The sequence below is a fragment of the Mobula hypostoma genome, chromosome 3, assembly GCF_963921235.1.
Source record: "Mobula hypostoma chromosome 3, sMobHyp1.1, whole genome shotgun sequence".
Lineage (NCBI taxonomy): Eukaryota > Metazoa > Chordata > Chondrichthyes > Myliobatiformes > Myliobatidae > Mobula > Mobula hypostoma.
The window spans coordinates 218076431-218094580 of NC_086099.1; the positions used below are offsets into that span (position 1 = coordinate 218076431).

Genomic DNA, 18150 nt, shown 5'->3' on the forward strand with positions numbered 1-18150 from the left:
CTCAGTTACAGCTTTTCTATAGACTTCAGTGGATGAACTAGCACGTGGGTGAAGAAATTTCTGCTCTCCTGAAAAGCCAGGCCTTCATTTTGAGACTGTGACCAATGCTACCATAGCCAAGAAGTGGTGCAAATGGTTTTTGGGATCACCCCTCATTCTTTAAAAACCCTAGAGAATGAGCCCAGTCTGCTTGTTTGCTCCTCATAGGACAATGCCTCCAGTCCAAGAAATCATTCTGTTGATTCTATGCACTCCTTCTATGCGTCTTCATGTAGGCAGACCAAAATTGTGCAAACATTTCAAATGTAATCTCACCTCTATCACAGCAAAGGAAGAGCAATCAGAAAGGAATCTGGTGCTAGTTTCTAAATGTAATCAAGAATTCCTTGTTGTCATGAACCAAAAACTAATATTCATAAACAAGAGAAAATCTGCAAATGCTAGAAATCCAAGCAAAACACACAACAATGCTGGAGGAACTCAGTAGTCCAGGCAGCGTCTATGGAAAAGAATACAATCAACTTTTCGGGTCAAGACCCTGTCCTGCTGAAGGGTCTCGGCCAGAAGCATCGACTGTACTCTTCTCCATAGATGCTGCCTGGCTTGCTGAGTTCCTCCAGCATTTTATGTGTGCTACAAATATATTCATTATTGATTTCATTAAGAAAACAAAAAGAACATTAAAATATTTTGGCCAATTAAGACCATTTATTGCAACTCCAAAATATAAAACTCCAACAGAAATTTACCCAACAAGCTATCTGCTAGACTCAGGAACCCAGTGAATCAAACATTTCAGGTCAAAACCCTGCATCACTGATCTTATTGATCTATACTAAATTACTGATCAAGATTATTCTGTAAACAAAGACTATCCTCTTCACTGTCAACAATATCAATTTTTGTGTCATCTGCAAACTTACTAATCATACTTTATGCATTAACATTCAAATGATTAACAAATATCATTATTACTTATTAATAAATAACAAACAGAGAGGAACACAACCCGAATCCCTGTGGAAAGCCACAGGTCACAGGTTTCTAATCACCAAAGCAATCTTCTATCATTGTTCCCAGTTTCCTATTACAAAGACAACTTTGGATACAATTTGCCAATACCTTGGATACCATAGCTTCAAACCACTGGGATTAGCTTCACATGTGAGACCTGAAAGGTCCCATGTAGATACCAAGCACAGTGCCCTCATCAATATATTTTATTCTTTTAAAAAAACATTAGACAAGACCTTCCATCAACAAAGCTCTGTTGTCTAACCTGCAGCAGCCCTTGTTTTTCTCATCATAGGTTAACAGAACCTTTTCAGCCCACACTGTCTCTGTTGACCATGATGCCAAATTAAACCAATCTTATCTACTTATCTAACTCTCCAGAGAATGAAATATACATTTGTCAACCTCTCCTCATTATTCTCATAGCCAATAGTCTTTTATCCAGACAATATTCTGCTGATCTCTTTTACACCCTCTCTAAAACATCCACATCCTTCCTATGATGGGGTGACCAAATGTGGCCTAACAGGTTTTATATAGTTGTGACATGACCTCTGAATTTTTATATTCAACCCCCCAACCAATGAAGGTAAGCATGCTGTTGTCTTCTTTCCCACCCTATCTACCACTTTCAGGGAGCCATGGCACTTGCATGGTAAGATCCCACTGTATTTCAGTGCTCCTAAGGTTCTATTTACTGTGTACTTTGCCCTTAAATTTGACCTCCCAAAGTACAGCACATCACACTTGTTTGCCATTTCTCAGTCCACTTTCTTAACTGGTCTATATTCTCTTGCATGCTTTGACAATCTTCTTTACAATCCACAACTTCAAACATTGAAAGAGTCCAGTCTTGCCCCTTCTCTCGATTAAGTTTCCATATTAGCCACAATATCATAACGCCATGTACAAATCCAGGCACAAGTTCATCTGCTTTACTCAAAACCTGACATTGAAATAAACAAACTTTAGTCCATCAGTCTAATCACCCCACTCAAGTTTAAACACTCCTGAGTGGAACTAGGAAATCATCCTGCAGTGATATTGGCACCCATCCTTCTTGTACAGGTCCAACCCATTCTGGATGAGAGCCTAATGATTCATGAACTTGAAACCATCCCCTGACCCTCCATCACCCATTCAACTGCACAACCTTTACTTTCGGTTACCTACGAACATAAAACAATATCTTGTTCATGCTCAACTTTCATAGTGATATTTTGTTGTAATTTTATGTTTATAAATGCCTTTTTCAGAGGTGTACCTTAGCATTGTTTTAAATAACATTCTACATTAAAATGTAGATAAATTTGAAATTCAAACGTGGAAAACAGAGTAGGAAGGAGAGGTAACTTATATGAGAATGTTCACAAGTTTCTTTACTGTTTTAAAATCTCTATTAAATAGAGTTATAAACAATATGGTATTGCTTTAAACCAGGGGTGTCAAACTACCGGCCCGCGGGATGATTTGGAGGGGAAAAAAGTATATTCACGACCATTTATTATGTATCTGTACGGCAGCCACTCTCTCTCCCACCGCTGTCTGTGTCGCCTGCTGTGCCGGCAGCTTGTTGTGTGTACTTAGAAACATAGAAAATAGGTGCAGGAGTAGGCCATTCGGCCCTTCGAGCCTGCACCGCCATTTATTATGATCATGGCTGATCATCCAACTCAGAACCCCGCCCCAGCCTTCCCTCCATACCCCCTGACCCCCGTAGCCACAAGGGCCATATCTAACTCCCTCTTAAATATAGCCAATGAACTGGCCTCAACTGTTTCCTGTGGCAGAGAATTCCACAGATTCACCACTCTCTTAGAAAACAATAGGCGGCAGTTAACTACCCGCTGTGCATAAGCACCTACCACCCTGCACTGAAGACCACTAGGGCCCCACTTACGCCATCAGACACAGTATAAACACACAGAGTACTCAGGTAAGTACCACCTGGAGCAAGACTGAGACTGTTGTGTTGAGACTGCTGCGGTTCAAAATGCTTTCCAAGAAAAGTTGACATCGAAGGTCGGATATTCAACGATAATTGGAAAGATCGTTTTTTCCTTCTGTGAGGTCAACGGCAAACCTGTGTGTCTGATATGCTCGCAACAAGTGGCTGTGGCAAAAGAGTACAATATCAAATGACACTATGAGACGCCACATGGAGAAAAATACGACAAGTACGCAGGATGACCCAGAATGCAAAAGGTAAACAAGCTTAAAGCACCTCTGAAAAAACAGCTATCAGTGTCCACCAAAAGTGGAGAGACTCATGATGGAGTTGTCAAGGCCAGCTATATTATTGCCAACAAAATAGCCGCTGCGTCAAAGCCATACTCAGAGGGGGAATTCAGCAAAGCATGCATGCTGACAGCGGCTGAGCTGGTGTGCCATGAGAAGAGACAGGCTTTTGGTAATATCAGGTTGTCAAGAAATACTGTGGCAGAGAGAATCGGGGACCTTGCAGGAGATTTGAACAATCAACTAAAAGACAAAGTGAAGTCGTTTATTGCCTTCTCTATTGCAATTGATGAGAGCACCGACGTGACTGCTGTAGCTCAATTGGGAATATTTATTCGTGGTGTTGATGCATCTTTGACCATCACCGAGGAGTTTGTGAAGATGGTGCCCATGACAAACACCACAACGGCGAATGACGTTTTCTCCAGCCTCGTCGAGGCCTTGGACAGACTGGCGGTTGACTGGAGTCACGATGTCAGTGTGGCAACAGATGGCGCACCGTCCGTGGTCGGGGAAAAAGCAGGTGTTGTTGCGAAACTCAGAGAGAAAGTTCACACAGAGAATCCAGAGCAGGAATTCTGGAATTTTCATTGTATTATACACCAAGAGCCATTATGTAGCAGGAGCCTGAAAATAGACAATGTCATAGATGTAGTAATCAAAACGGTTAATTTTATTAGAGCCAAGGGACTCAACCATCGGCAATTTGACACTCTTTTGTCCAAAAGTAATATTGGACACGGCCTACCCTACCACACTGAAGTCCGCTGGTTGAGCAGAGGGGTTGTGCTCAAATGTTTTTTTCAATTACGTGTGGAAATTGGACAATTCATGAACGAGAAAGGGAAGCCAGTGGCAGAGCTGGATGGCCCAGACTGGCTTGATGATCTTGCATTTTTGGTGGATATAACAGAGCACTGAAATGTGCCTAATGTTAACATGCAAGGCCACAACAAACTTGTTACGGAATACTACGACAGCATTCATGCCTTTCAAATTAAATTAGGCCTGTGGGAGGTGCAACTGTCCCGGTGCAACCCAGCTCATTTCCCTCTGCAGTCTGTGTGCGTCGCTCATGGGAATAATGACAACATGGACAGGTACAAGGACAAAATATCACGGTTGAAAAGTGAGTTTCAGAATCATTTCCAAGTCTTCACTCAGCTCGAGAAGGAATTCTCACTATTTTGCTTGCCGTTTGCCATCAACGCAGCATCAGATGTGCCGGAGGAACTCCAAATGGAGCTAATTGAAATTCAGTGTAACTCGGCTTTGAAATATAAATTTGAGACTGTGGGTCTGGACTCATTCTATCAATACCTGGGACCGATGTACCCCAAGATGATAGACTTTGCCTCAAAGATCCTTTGCATGTTCAGGACAACACATCTCTGTGAGCAGGTGTTCTCCATAATGAACATTAACAAATCTAAACTGCGCTCACAGCTGACACACAGACATGTAAATGACGTTATAAAAATTACTACTGCCCGGAAACTGGTCCCTGATGTTGACAGGCTGGTTAAAGCCAAGAGTTGTCAGGTGTCTGGAAGCAGCAAGTGAAAAATGAGTGACACTGTTTGATGCACTGTGACATGCAAGCAAAATGCATTATGAAATATTGAGTGTCATAATATTGTGATTCATTCATTTTCTGACTATTCTATTATTGTAAATGTGATCACTTCAATAAAATTAGAGGCTAACTGTGTTCACTCTCTGAGTTTGATTGCTGGAAGCAGGCTAATAAAAATTAGGTTCAGTTGTGTAGCCCACATTTACAATTTGTTTCATTGGGTCAACATTTGTGTCTGCTAATGTTTGATATCAAATGGTTTATTAATGGAAAAGGTGTGGCTCCCAAAACAATCTTAGCCAAAATGGCATCATTTTCTCTCTCTCTCATCACAACTTTCTTGTAGTCTAGGACTGTAAGTTAATACCAATCATAAAAATAATGCTTGCTAGGCAATCTTATTCATAAGAAACAAAATTCGTAAAGTGAAACACTTTGTAGTTATAGCAGAGACTGACACACATGAGAGCAGGTTGAAAAAACGAAGGCAACAAAAGCTGTGGGAGCACGCACTCATGCACAACTGATCCGGCCCGCAAGTCGTCGCATTTTGCCCAATCCGGCCCATGACCTAAAGTGAGTTTGACACCCCTGCTTTAAACTTTTCATACGTAATACATAACTCTGAATTAACTTTTAGCCATTTTGTCTGCCATATTTTAAATATTGTATCTGCTTTGTTAAAGGGTCAATAGAACTGTTAAGTTGTTATCGAGTCATAGAATTGTATGGCACCAAAATGGACCCTCCAAGTCCATTCCACCCATCAACACTAAATCTCATTTGTTTGTTTTAGGACTGTATCTTCTAGCATAAACTACATAAATGGCTGTCTAATCAGCTTGTAAATGTAGTATCTGATTCTACCATCTCCTTTGGCAGTGCTTTCAAACTTCAAACAATAATGTCTGTGTACAAAACTTAGCTCTAAAATCTCCTTTAAATTTCTTTCCTTGGGTTATGGTAAGGTTCAGTCAATTTCCATTTTACCTGTTGACTTTTCTTCTGGCTCACATTTACTGATCTCTTCGTCTGGACCTGAAACATAATTTAAGTACATATAGTTCAGCCACGTTTCTGTGGATATCTGTCTTGCATGAAGCAGGAATGCTCATGCAAAGCACTATAGTCAAGCAAACAAACTTCAATCTGAATGCTCAGTTTCAATGGATTTCTGGAAGGCTTAATATCAACAGGATTCACAGTAAGAATGAAGTAGCTGGATTTGTTATTGAGTTTTTACTGTGTATATTCCAGACATAATTTTCCCTGTTGTCAGAGACACTCGTTTTTTTTTTGGTAAGATTGAAGCAGTCCATTGCAGGCATTTAGAATAGAATAGAACTTTATTGTCATTGCTCGAAACAAGGAGATTGTGCTGCTACTCCAGTCTGTGCAAAGCAGATATTTATAATACAAGCGGTACCACTTAATTAAAAAAAATCCCGTATTTACTTGATAGTTCACAACACTCAAAGGCCATTGGCAAGCCTGGGAAGTAGAATTATTCAGCTACACAACATTCCTCAGGAAGAAGCTGTTTTTTAGTCTTACTGTTTGGCTAAGATGTTTCTGTATCTCTTACCAGATGGCAGGAGATTGAGCAGGAGTTACTAATATTTATGATATTTACCATGGCATGGACAGAGTGGATGTGGCAAAGTTGTTTCCCATGATGGGGGAGTCTAGTATGAGAGGGCATGACTTAAGGATTGAAGGGCGCCCATTCAGAACAGAAATGCGAAGAAATTTTTTTTACTCAGAGGGTGGTGAATCTATGGAATTTGTTGCCACGGGCAGCAGTGGAGGCCAAGTCATTGGGTGTATTTAAGGCAGAGATTGATAGGTATCTGAGTAGCCAGGGCATCAAGGGTTATGGTGAGAAGGCGGGGGAGTGGGACTAAATAGGAGAATGGATCAGCTCATGATAAAATGGCGGAGCAGACTCGATGGGCCGAATGGCCAACTTCTGCTCCTTTGTCTTATGGTCTATGGTCTTAACTTGTATTTCAAAGCAAACTCAATTTTAAATGTTGGTGGGAGCAAATGTGCCTAATATTTAGTTTTTTTTTGTATTGATTTATTATTGTCACACATACCAAGATATAGTGAAAAGTTTATCTTGCATATTCTTTATACAGATCAAATCATTACATTGTGCATTAAGCTAGAATAAGGTAAAACAATAACAATGCCAAATAAAGTGTAACAGCTGCAGAAAAAGTGCAATGCAGGTAAACAATAACGTGCAAGATGTTAATGAGGTAGATTGTGAGGCCAAGAATCCATCTTGTTGTACAAGAGGTCCATTAAAGATTCTGATAATAGTGGAATAGAAGCTGTCGTTGGGCCTGGTGGTACAGGCTTTTGTATCGATGGGAGAGGGAAAAAGGGAGAATGTTCAGAGTGGGTGGAATCTTTGATTCGAAGCAACAATCTGCTGTAGGAAAGGAATTGTTGACCCCTTGGGTTCAACCCTACGTTACCAAAGTGTCCACAATTCCTTTCCACCAACAGATGCTGCGTGACTGCTGAGCTCTTCCAGCATATTGTGTGTTGCTCCAGATTCCACTTTCTGCAGCCTTATGTCTCCTGTGTGCCCAATCTTTGAGCTGCCAGTGAAGGCAGGTTGTAAACGGTACCCCTCCATATCTCACCAATGACAAAGGACTGGAAATACAAGTATTCTGCTTACTTTGAACATGCACCACAGCAGAAGTATAGGCCGAGCCTGATGAATTGCTGATGTATGCTGCATATTCACCGCCAGCTTCTTTTGTAACATTGAGAATTTCTAGGGAATGATCTCCTTTATCATCAGTCATCAGAATTCCATCTGTAGCATGCAGAGGTATTCCATCTTTAAACCAATATACACGAGGGACTGGATAACCTATTGAAGAGTGATATTGTATTAAAGAAAATCATTTTAAAAAGGGACAAATATAAGAATAATTAACCCATTCAAGATGTACCACTTCTTTTGGTCTACTTTTAGACAGAAACCATTCTATCCAATACCTTACATAGACATATACATGTAAGTAAACATTTTTCTTATATACTCATTTTGATTAATCCCTTTTATGAATAATATAGTTTTTGACTGATCCTCCTCAGGCCAATCTTCTCATATGAAATTTCAGTTGTGGATATACAAAGTGTAATATTGTGAGCTACACTGCTGGAGATGTCTTGATTTGAATAAGACACTGAACAGACCAGAAGACACAGGAACAGAAGTAAGCCATTCAGCCCACTGAGTCTGCTCAACTAGTCGATCAGACCTGATTTACTTTCTCTCTCAAACCTATTCTCCTGCCTTCTCTCCTTAACCTTTGATGTCATTACTAATAAATAACACAGCAACCTCTGCTTTAAAAAATACCCAACAACTTGACCTCCACAGCTGTCTGTGGCAATCTATTCCACAGATTCACCACCCTCAGAATAGAAGGGCATCCCTTTATAACGGATAAGGAGGTATTTCTTTAATCAGAGGCTATGCTCCCTGGTCCTAGACTCTCTCACAATTAGAAACATCCTCCGCACGTCCACTCTATCTGGGCCTTTCAATATTCAGTAGGTTTCAATAAGAAACCCCTAATTATTCTAAACTCCAGCAAGTACAGTCCCAGAGCCAAATGGTCCACGTATATTAACCCTTTCATTCCCAGGGTATATCTTAGATAGGGGGCTCAAAACTGCTCACAATTCTCCAAATGCTTGACTACGAGTCAGACACTAATCTTAAGCCTGACAACTAATTCCACAATTTCGAGGATACCATTAATAGAAAAGATGAAGATATAGATCATTTAGAAGCTCATATTGTTCTGTAATTCAATAAGATCATGACTGATCTTTTACCTCGGTGTCACTTTTCTGCACATTTTCTTATTCCTTACACATTTATTGATTTCTTGAATTTACCTGATGACTGAGCATTCACAGTGTTCTTGGACAGGGAATTCTAAAGACTGTGAAAAGATCTCACCCAGAGTAGATCAATGGCTGCAGGCAGTTTAAATGATTCAGCAAGGACTAGATGGGCCAAAGGGCCTGTTTCTATGCTGTACTTTTGTATGACCCTATGACTGTATGATCTTTGTCCTGAATGGCTGACCCTCCCCCTCCATTTTGGAACTGTAAGCTTGTTCTTCAAGCTTGTCATAGCTATGGGGAGGCGGTAGTGGGGATAAGCTCACACTACCTATTAAACGCTCCCAATGCCATGTTTCTCAAATAGCCTCTGACAACCAAGTCCATCTCCTGGCCTTCACAAGTGGCTTAGTCACCAAGTCCGGCAGAACCATTTCTACTGACTGGAGAAGAAGCAAAGGCAGGTTACTGGCACCTTAAAACCAGCCACGCCGAACAAATGGTTCTCTTTTACCATGGTTGCCAGCTCATCCAGGAGAAGGAAAATTTTGATTTCAAACCTCCGCTGTCTGCGACTCATGGGGAAGGCTTTGGGAATAAACCTAAAGGAAAAAATCCAGAGCTGGAGTCCCTAAGGTTATGATGCCAGTCAATACTGACTGCTGCTGGTGCCAAATTGTATCGGTTTCTGCCATTTGTTTGGATTCATCTACTTCATGGAGAGGGACAGCCTGTTGCATGGGCAACAGCTTGCTCTTCATATCATACTGTCCTGGCTTGCTTATAGACGGTGATGGGATCCTGAAGTACCCCTATGAACTGTTGTTTTGAAAGAGACAAAGAGAGTTATTTAACACCAGCTTGTTTGTAAAAGAGAGAAAGAGATGAAGACTAACGGTTGGACTGTCACTTTAAGGCACTGGAAGTAACTTTGGACTTCTACTGAGTTGGAGTTGGAGACAGCACCGAGCAGCTCGAAAGTTGCTATGGTGACCGAAGGCCGCGTTATTTAATGGACACTCGATGTTATGATTTTCAGCAGGTTGTTGATAGTTCTTCAAGGACTTTTGCCTGCTTGCATTTCTTTCACAGAGAGAGGAAGGAGGGATTATTTGAATGCCAGTTGATGCTCAGCACGGGAAGATAAAATAGGAGGTCAGATGATACAGACCTCAGACACGTTCTGGACACTGAAAGAGCATTGTTGTGCCCGCAGAAAAAGTGGGTTTTGGAGGATCAATCAGGCAGATCGATCCATCACTCTTGTAGTGGAAAGAAGAAAAGGGTTGACCGGTGGGGCGTTGTCCATGTGTCCACCCTGGCCTGGGGTATAGCTCCACTACAGAAAACTGGTCCCCTTTGCTAAAGTCACAGTCGGTGACTTTTAAAGGATTGCGAAGGACAACAAGAAGATCGACGGCGTCAGGTCACCTGAAGACTCAAATCTCTCCCTCTCTCTCTCCATCACTACTCAACTCAATACCATGAACTGAACTGAACTTCACTCATCATTGTAAGACTGTATCTTTTTACCCCTAGACTTAAAGAAGCTTGGTTTTTCATACATATCTTTCCACACTCACTGATATATATCTATATATAAAATCATTGCTAACCTGTTTGATTTATCTACATTTATATTACTGTATTGCGTAGCTACTAATAAATATTCCAAAGTGTTTTCTATTTCTGCCGGTTCTTTATTCCCATCATGGGGTTCGTGACAAGACTTTGACATCTAGAATGCAACATCCATGGTCGACCAGACCAATGGATGGCTATCTATAACCTGGTTCAAGACACTGCAGTCAAGGGAAGAATTGTCAATCACCTTTTAAAATTTTCTATGATGCAGTGAAATCACTTCTAATTTTTCTCATTCAAGAGAGTTAGGTTCAGTCTGCTTAATCTCCTGCCATCTAATAAATGTGCAGCTGTCCCTTTATCATAAGTATATTTCTACATAGATGATGAAAATCTGGGTCTGCAGTACCAGCATTCCACTAATCACTGAATCTCAACCTGAAAAAATGATCTATTTATTCCTTCTGTGCTTTCTGCCCAAATCTCATCCAAGCCTGTATATTACTCTCAATAATTTTATTCTGAAAATCTAAATATATGTCAATGAGTTCACCCTTACCCTATTCTGCTAGCTACAACCAGAAAAAATTGGTTTGTCAAATATGATTTCCCTTTTACAAATCCACTTTGTTTTTGCCCAATGCCATTATTATTCTTTTAAGTCTCTTTATTACCACATTATTACCAGTTAATTCTAACATTTTTCCTATTACTGCTGTCAGAGAATAAAATTCATGTCAATGCATTTCTCATCTCCATGGAGAACATTCAACATCATTGTTTTTAGACAGTTTATTCACAAGCTGAGAGAAAACCTACACACATCTATATTCTGATTCCAACATACACTGAAGATCTCAAAAAATTAATTGGTGATCGTTTTTAATACCTTTAACTTTAATTTGCAATTTTATTATTGGAGCTCCAACAGTAACAAAGGTATCGTGCAGCTCTTCTACAATCTGAGGCAGCTGTTCTTCTTCAGCCTGTGATTCCATACCTTCTAAGTTCTGCTCACTGATATAAAGAAATGAATAAGTTAATACAATTTCTTTTCAAGGAACTGAACCTATTATATTAGGCTATGCCATAGAAAGGGAGAGAAATATATTCCCACCTGTGGAAAAAGTTGCAACTTTGAAAAGGTTTTTAAAATACACCAACGAAAGGATTTACAAACTTACATACATCTACAATTTCCCCCGGGATCAATAAAGTATGACTATGACTATAATTTCTGGAACGCAGAACATAAAATAATATAGCACCGGAGCAGCCCATTCACCTCACAATGCTGTACCGAACTAATATTTGATTATGACCTTTGAGTTCATTGGATGCAAAAGTTATAGCATGCTCACCGTGTGAGGGAAGCTTGGGCACTGACATAAGAAGATGTCTCAGTGGCTTCTGCTGTGTCGTAGTCTGAGCTAGAAACTGAAATACAGAATTAAAACCATTTAAATTAAAAACCTATTAAAAAGGCAACATCAGAATCAGCTTTATTATCACTGGCACGTGTCATGAAATTTATTAACTTAGCAGCAGTTTAATGCAATACATAATATAGAAAAAAATAAGTAAATCAATTACAGTGTACGTATATTGAATAGATTAAAAAATGTGCACAAACAGAAATAATATATATTAAAAAAAGTGATGTAGTGTTCATGAGTTCAAAGCCCATTTAGGAATCGGATGGCAGAGGGGAAGAAGCTGTTCCTGAATCGCTGAATGTGTGCCTTCAGACTTCTGTACCTCTTACTTAATTGTAATGGTGAGAAAAGGGCATACCCTGGGTGCTGGAGGTCCTTAATAACGGATGCTGCCTTTCTGAGACATCGTTCATTGAAGATGTCCTGGGTACTTTATAGATTTTATCATTGAGATTTTAAGGGTTTCACTGTATTTAAGGAAATACATAGGCTCTGCATTTCTACATTAAATGTTTATGCGACTGAATGCTTCATCAATGGCAAAACTTAATTTAGCATTAGCAATAGCAAAATTAATTCTACAATTAATTTGTAGAAGAGTAAAATCCCCAAAAGATGATACTGAGAGGTTATCTAATTCTAGGCCTCATCTTCACATTCCTGCCTGATTTCTATAATCTTTAACCAATTTCCCCCGGGATCAATAAAGTACGACTATGAGTTGAATATAAGGAATATACTAAGCAGTCATTTGCGATAAAGATTCACAAAAGCCTGAGAGTAAAAAAAAATCCTTTACAACTCAAACTTATGCTAGAATTTGTATCTTGAAGAAGGCATGCCAGTACCTCTACTTCATTTAGGAGTTTGAGGAGGTTTGATCTGTTACCAAAGACTCTTGCAAACTTTTATGGATGTATGGTGGAGAGCATTCTGACTGGTTGCATTACAATCTGGTATACAGGCTGCAACGCACAGGATTGCAAGAGGCTGCAAAGAGATGTAGACTCAGAAAGCTTCATCAAGGACACACTACTTATGACATTTTCAAGAGTCAATATCACAAGATGGCATCCATCACTAAAAACCTACACTATCTAGGAGGTATAGGAGCCTGAAGGTCTACACTCAATGATTTAGACATAGCTTCTTCCCCTCTGCCATCAGATTTCTGAAAGGTCCATGAACCCAGGAACAACACCTTGTTGTTGCAACACACATCAAAGTTGCTGGTGAACGCAGCAGGCCAGGCAGCATCTCTAGGAAGAGGTACAGTCGACGTTTCAGGCCGAGACCCTTCGTCAGGACTAACTGAAGGAAGAGTTAGTAAGAGATTTCTTGAATAGCTTGAATTTCCAGCATCTGCAGAATTCCTGTTGTTTGCCTTGTTGTTGCTTTTGTTTGCGCAATATATTTATTTTATATTTTATACTAATTCTAATGCTTTGCACTGTATGACTGCCACAGAATAACAAATTTCACATGTTACAAGACAAAGGTATTCGTATCTGATTCTGGTTCTAGATTTTGACTATACTGCTAAATTATTTTCAAACCTGCACAAGAGGAAAAAAAAAAAGAACCTTCTTAAAATAAGCCCAATAAAAAGGTAGCAATATTCAGGGTTTGAAGAGCTAAGAAATAACTAAATACAAAATTGCACCATCTCAAGTGTGATTTTGTGGAAATAGTGAATTCCACAGTCTTTGACCTTTCCTATGTTTGATTTAGCTCAAGCCATTACTGCCAAGTGCGCTCTGCTCTCTCCCTCAGCGAGTCCAGTCAGAAAAATGGAAACTTCAGTGATACTGGTGGCAGTATAAGAAAGGAATGTGTAGAAGGACCAATACACACAGGTCTTGTTAGTGACCATAAGAAAGTGTGAAAAATAGAGGGCATGAAGCACTATTTGCATAGTTTTTGAGAGATAGCATGTCCCACCAGTTGGTAACAATGAGTATGCCTGAGGGAATGGTTTCCCCAGTTGGATTAGGGCTGCATATAGGGTGTACCTCCCACAGCAAAGAGCAGAGGGAAGTCTGCCTAATATGGACTATTTGTGCGTAGTGCTATTCCTGTTCTTACTAAATATTGATAACTGGTGGTTGAGAAGGGACGGCAAATGGATTTATCAACAGAAACCACCAGTCATTATTATTTTACTCCTGCTTTCTGCATTTTGTTAGCTAACTAATTACTTTAATTTTCCTGATAACATATAAGCTTTCATAGAATACATTTTAGCATTGTCTTGTTATGTTTAAAATAGTTATTCTGTGTCAGTGAAATCACAATAACCATTAAGGTTTTGAATGGTCAATTTGAAATTGGTTCACGCAATGGCATAAATATGAGTATTTCTATTAACATGCCTCGGTTAAACTATGGGGATAATGGCCCAAATGTAAATAATTAAGACAAGTAAGTTCCAGAAAATTAAAATGTTGTCAAAGTTTTAGAAATATATTCTTGAAGTTTCCAAAGGGAATGTTATATTTTTATTTAGCTTATATCATTTACATTCAATTTATTACTCTGTTGTCTTCACACTTACCATCGACTCTTAGTTCAGCCTTTGTTGACGCAACTCCAATGTAGTTTTCTGCCACACATCGATACACTCCCATATCTCTCAGAATTACAGATGTTAAGATGAGTTGGTGACACCCATCTTGATCTTCATTGATCATGTAGTGGTCATTCTCCTCAATCAGCTTTCCGTCCTTAAACCATTGTACGACGGGAGGTGGATATCCAGTTATCATGCAATCAAAACTAACAGGGTAGCCTTCCTGAACATCCTGGTTCTGGAGCTCAGATACAACATGGGGTGCTTCAGGTGGCAGAGGGAAGCAGAAAAATAAATAATGCATTAACATTACGAATACACTTTTCTGGAAAGGCACTAGAGCTGACAGTTTATTGAAAAAAATTGATGATTATAGAATTTTAAACATTCATTTAAACCTAATCCTTTGATATTTCTATGGGTTTCCTTTTTGCATTTATTTCCAAACTTTTCATTTAAAGCAGGGGTTTCCAACCTCTTTTTATGCCATGGACCCCTACCATTAACCAAGGGGTCTGAGGACATTAGGTTGGAAACCCCTGGTTTACAGTGATAGATTGAGTCAAATCAATCTATAGTCACTGGTGTTTGGAAGAATACAAGGCCAATCTTATATAGAATCTCATCATGATTCTAAAAAGAATAGACAAATTAGATCCTGGGAGTCTGCTTCCACTAGAAGGACAATTTGAAACTGGGAGTTGTAAGTCTTTAAAGATCTCTGACTTAACAAGATGTGTATGACTAATTTTTAGAACTAATGAATTGGAGACTATAGAGAAAAGGTGGGAAGGTGGACTTGAAACCCAGATCAGCCACGATCTTATTGAATGTGAGAACACATGGCCAACTTATATCCTTTTAGAACATAGGATATAGGACAACACAACTTGGGAACAGTCCCTTCAGATCATTGTCTGTGCTGACCATGATGCCAAATTAAACAAATTGCATTTGCCTGCATTTAGTCAGCATCCTTCTATTCCCAGCTTGTTCATTTGTCTGTTTCCTTCTCAAACATTGCCATCACATCTGCTTCCACCACCACTTCCCCGGCAACATTTTCAAAGTACCTACCAGCCTCTGTAAAAGACTTGCATCATAAATCTTTAAACTTTCTCCTTCTCACATTATACCTAATCCTTCCATTACTTCACATTTCCAGCCTGGAACAAAGATTCTGACCCTATCTATGCCTTTCATGATTTTAGGTACTTCGATTAGGTTGGCCTTTCAGCCTTTGAAAATTTACAGAAAATAATCTGTCCAACCTCTCCTCATAGTTAATACACTCCATCTGGACAACATGCTGATCAAACTCTTCTACATTATCTTCAGAGCCTCTATACGCCAAATCTGGCTTAACCAAAGTCTAATATACCCAAAACATGATTGGCCAAATTTTATACTTAGTTCTCTGACCACTGAAGACAAGTATGTCGTATTGCCTTTTTTTAAACTAACCTATCCACTTGTGTTGCTACTTTTATGGAACTAAGGACTTGCACCTCAAGATCTCTCTATACAGCAACAGAGTTATACAGCTTGGGAATAGATCTTTTGGTCCAACTGGTCCATCCAAACTCATCCCATTTGTCAGCGTTTGGGCTCATAACCTTCTAAAACTTTGGACTTCGCATACCTGTCCAACTGTCTTTTAAAAGTTGTTTTTGTACCTGATTCAACGACTTCCTCTGACAGTTCATTCCCCTTTGGGTAAAAATATTGTACCTTGAGTATCCATCAAACTTTGCCCTTCTCACCTTAAACCCATGCCTTCGAATTTTTGAATCACCAACACTGGAGAAAAAAAACAGCATGCATTCACCCTGTCTATGCCTTTCACGGATTTTATACATCTCTGGAAGATCATTTCATCGTCTCCTACGCTCCAAAGCTAAAGTCTTAGTGTCTCCAACATCTCCTAATAACATAATCCATCAAGACCTGGCAACATTCTTGAAAATAATTTCTGTACTTTTACCAGTTTCCTAAAATCTTTCCTTTAGCTGGGCAACCAAAACCGTACTACAAATGCAGTCTCACCAGCATCCTCTCTCTTTTCCCTGTTATGCCACTGCTTTTCAGGGCAGCAAGAAGGTCCTCCATCTCTGGTAGTGTTCACAGCTTCTTTCATCCCATCAGTAGCTTCCTGTACAACTGTGATGTTCCTAAGGCTCCTGTCATTTCTATATACTCTCCAGTAGTATTTCAACCCCCAAAAAGCATCATCAAATTCAATCTGCCATATCTCCACCAACATTTCCATCTGTTCTATCACTTGTTGTACCCTTTGACAACCTTCCTGTTTTTGAAGAAGAGTTTCAAACATCTAGTTTTGCTGAAGAAACACGGTTCCAAATATGCTGGAGAATGACAACATCTAGCTTCAACTGGTGGGTTTGCCAGAGTTGCCTGCAGGGTAAGATTTCCTTTGATATTCTGTGTGTTGAACTAGTGTTCTAGAATGCACAGGAATCAATTGGACAAATAACAGATCTGCTTCTGAAAATGGATGCTCCCTTCTTTTTAATTCGGCTCTATCCATTGTCAGAATCCTAAAGCAGAGGTTAGCATATTAAACGGTATGCTTTTAATAAAATGCTGGAGGACCTTAGCAGGCCAGGCAGAATCTAGGGAAAAGGGTACAGTCGACATTTCGGGCCAAGACCCTTCATCAAGACTGGAGAAAATTGATGAGAAGTCAGAGTAAGAAGGTGGGGAGAGGGGATGAAGAAATCCAAGGTAGTAGGTGATAGGTTAAACTGGGAGAGGGGGAAGGGTGAAGTAAAGAGCTGAGAAGTCAACAGGTGAAAGAGATAAAAGGCTGGAGAAGGGGGAATTTCATAGGAGAGGACAGAAGACCATGGAAGAAAGGGAAGGAGGAAGAGCTCCAAAGGGAGGCGATGGGCAGGTAAGTTGATAAGGTGAAAGAGGGAAGTGGGAATGGGAATGAAGAATGGTGGGGGGGGGGTCATTATAGAAAGTTCAAGAAATCAATATTCATACCATTAGGTTGCCGAATAGAAGGTGTTGCTCCTCCAGCCTGAGTGTGGCCTCATTACTGCTATCTCTAATGGGATCCCACCACCTAGTACATCTCCACGCCCCCCCCCCCACAACTTTTTGCTTTCCGCAGGGATTGCTCCCTCCATGGCTTCCTTGTCCATTCATCCCTTCACACTGATCTCCCTTCTGGCACTTATCTTTGCAGACAGAACAAGTGCTACACCTGTCCCTACATCTCTTCGCTCACTACCATTCAGGGCACCAAACATCCAGGACTGTTTGGGAACACTTCACCTGTGAGTCTGTTGGGGTCATCCACTGCACCCGCTGCTCCCAGTGTGGCTTCCTGTATGTAGATTGGGAGACCGCTTCACCAAGCACCTACGCTCCTTCCACCAGAAATAATGGGATCTCTCAGTGGCTAACCATATTAATTCCACTTCTCATTCCTATTCCAACATGACAGTCCATAGCCTCTTCTACTGTCACAATGAGGCCACACTCAGACTGGGGGAGCAATATCTGGGTAGCCTACAACCTGATGGCTTGAACATCGATTTCTTGAACTTCCAGGAATGCCCCCTTCCCCCATTCCTAGTTCCTTCTTTCACCTTATCACCTTACCTACCCATTACCTCCCTCAAGTGCTCCTCCCCCTTTCTTCCATGACCTTCTGATCTCTCCTATCAGATTCCCCCTTCTCCAGCCCTTCATCTCTCTCACCGATCGACTTCCCAGTCCTTCACTTCACCCCTCCCCCTCCCAGTTTCACCTATCATGTACTACCTTGTATTTCTTCCTCCCTTCCCCCTTATGCTGATTTACCATCTTTCTTCTCCAAT

General features: G+C 40.2%; 1 protein-coding gene across 7 annotated transcripts in view; it reads right to left on the reverse strand.

Annotated features, from left to right (window-relative positions):
* obscnb (obscurin, cytoskeletal calmodulin and titin-interacting RhoGEF b) overlaps nt 1-18150 on the reverse strand; it is a 487178-nt gene that overhangs the window by 91813 nt on the left and 377215 nt on the right. For all 7 annotated transcript variants that reach the window (XM_063044498.1, XM_063044500.1, XM_063044497.1 and 4 more), the window contains 5 exons: nt 14285-14563; nt 11656-11731; nt 11184-11311; nt 7524-7721; nt 5819-5866 (listed from right to left, as the gene is read on the reverse strand). In XM_063044498.1, coding sequence (XP_062900568.1) covers nt 5819-5866; nt 7524-7721; nt 11184-11311; nt 11656-11731; nt 14285-14563 — 729 coding nt within the window. The remainder of the gene's footprint in view (nt 1-5818; nt 5867-7523; nt 7722-11183; nt 11312-11655; nt 11732-14284; nt 14564-18150) is intronic.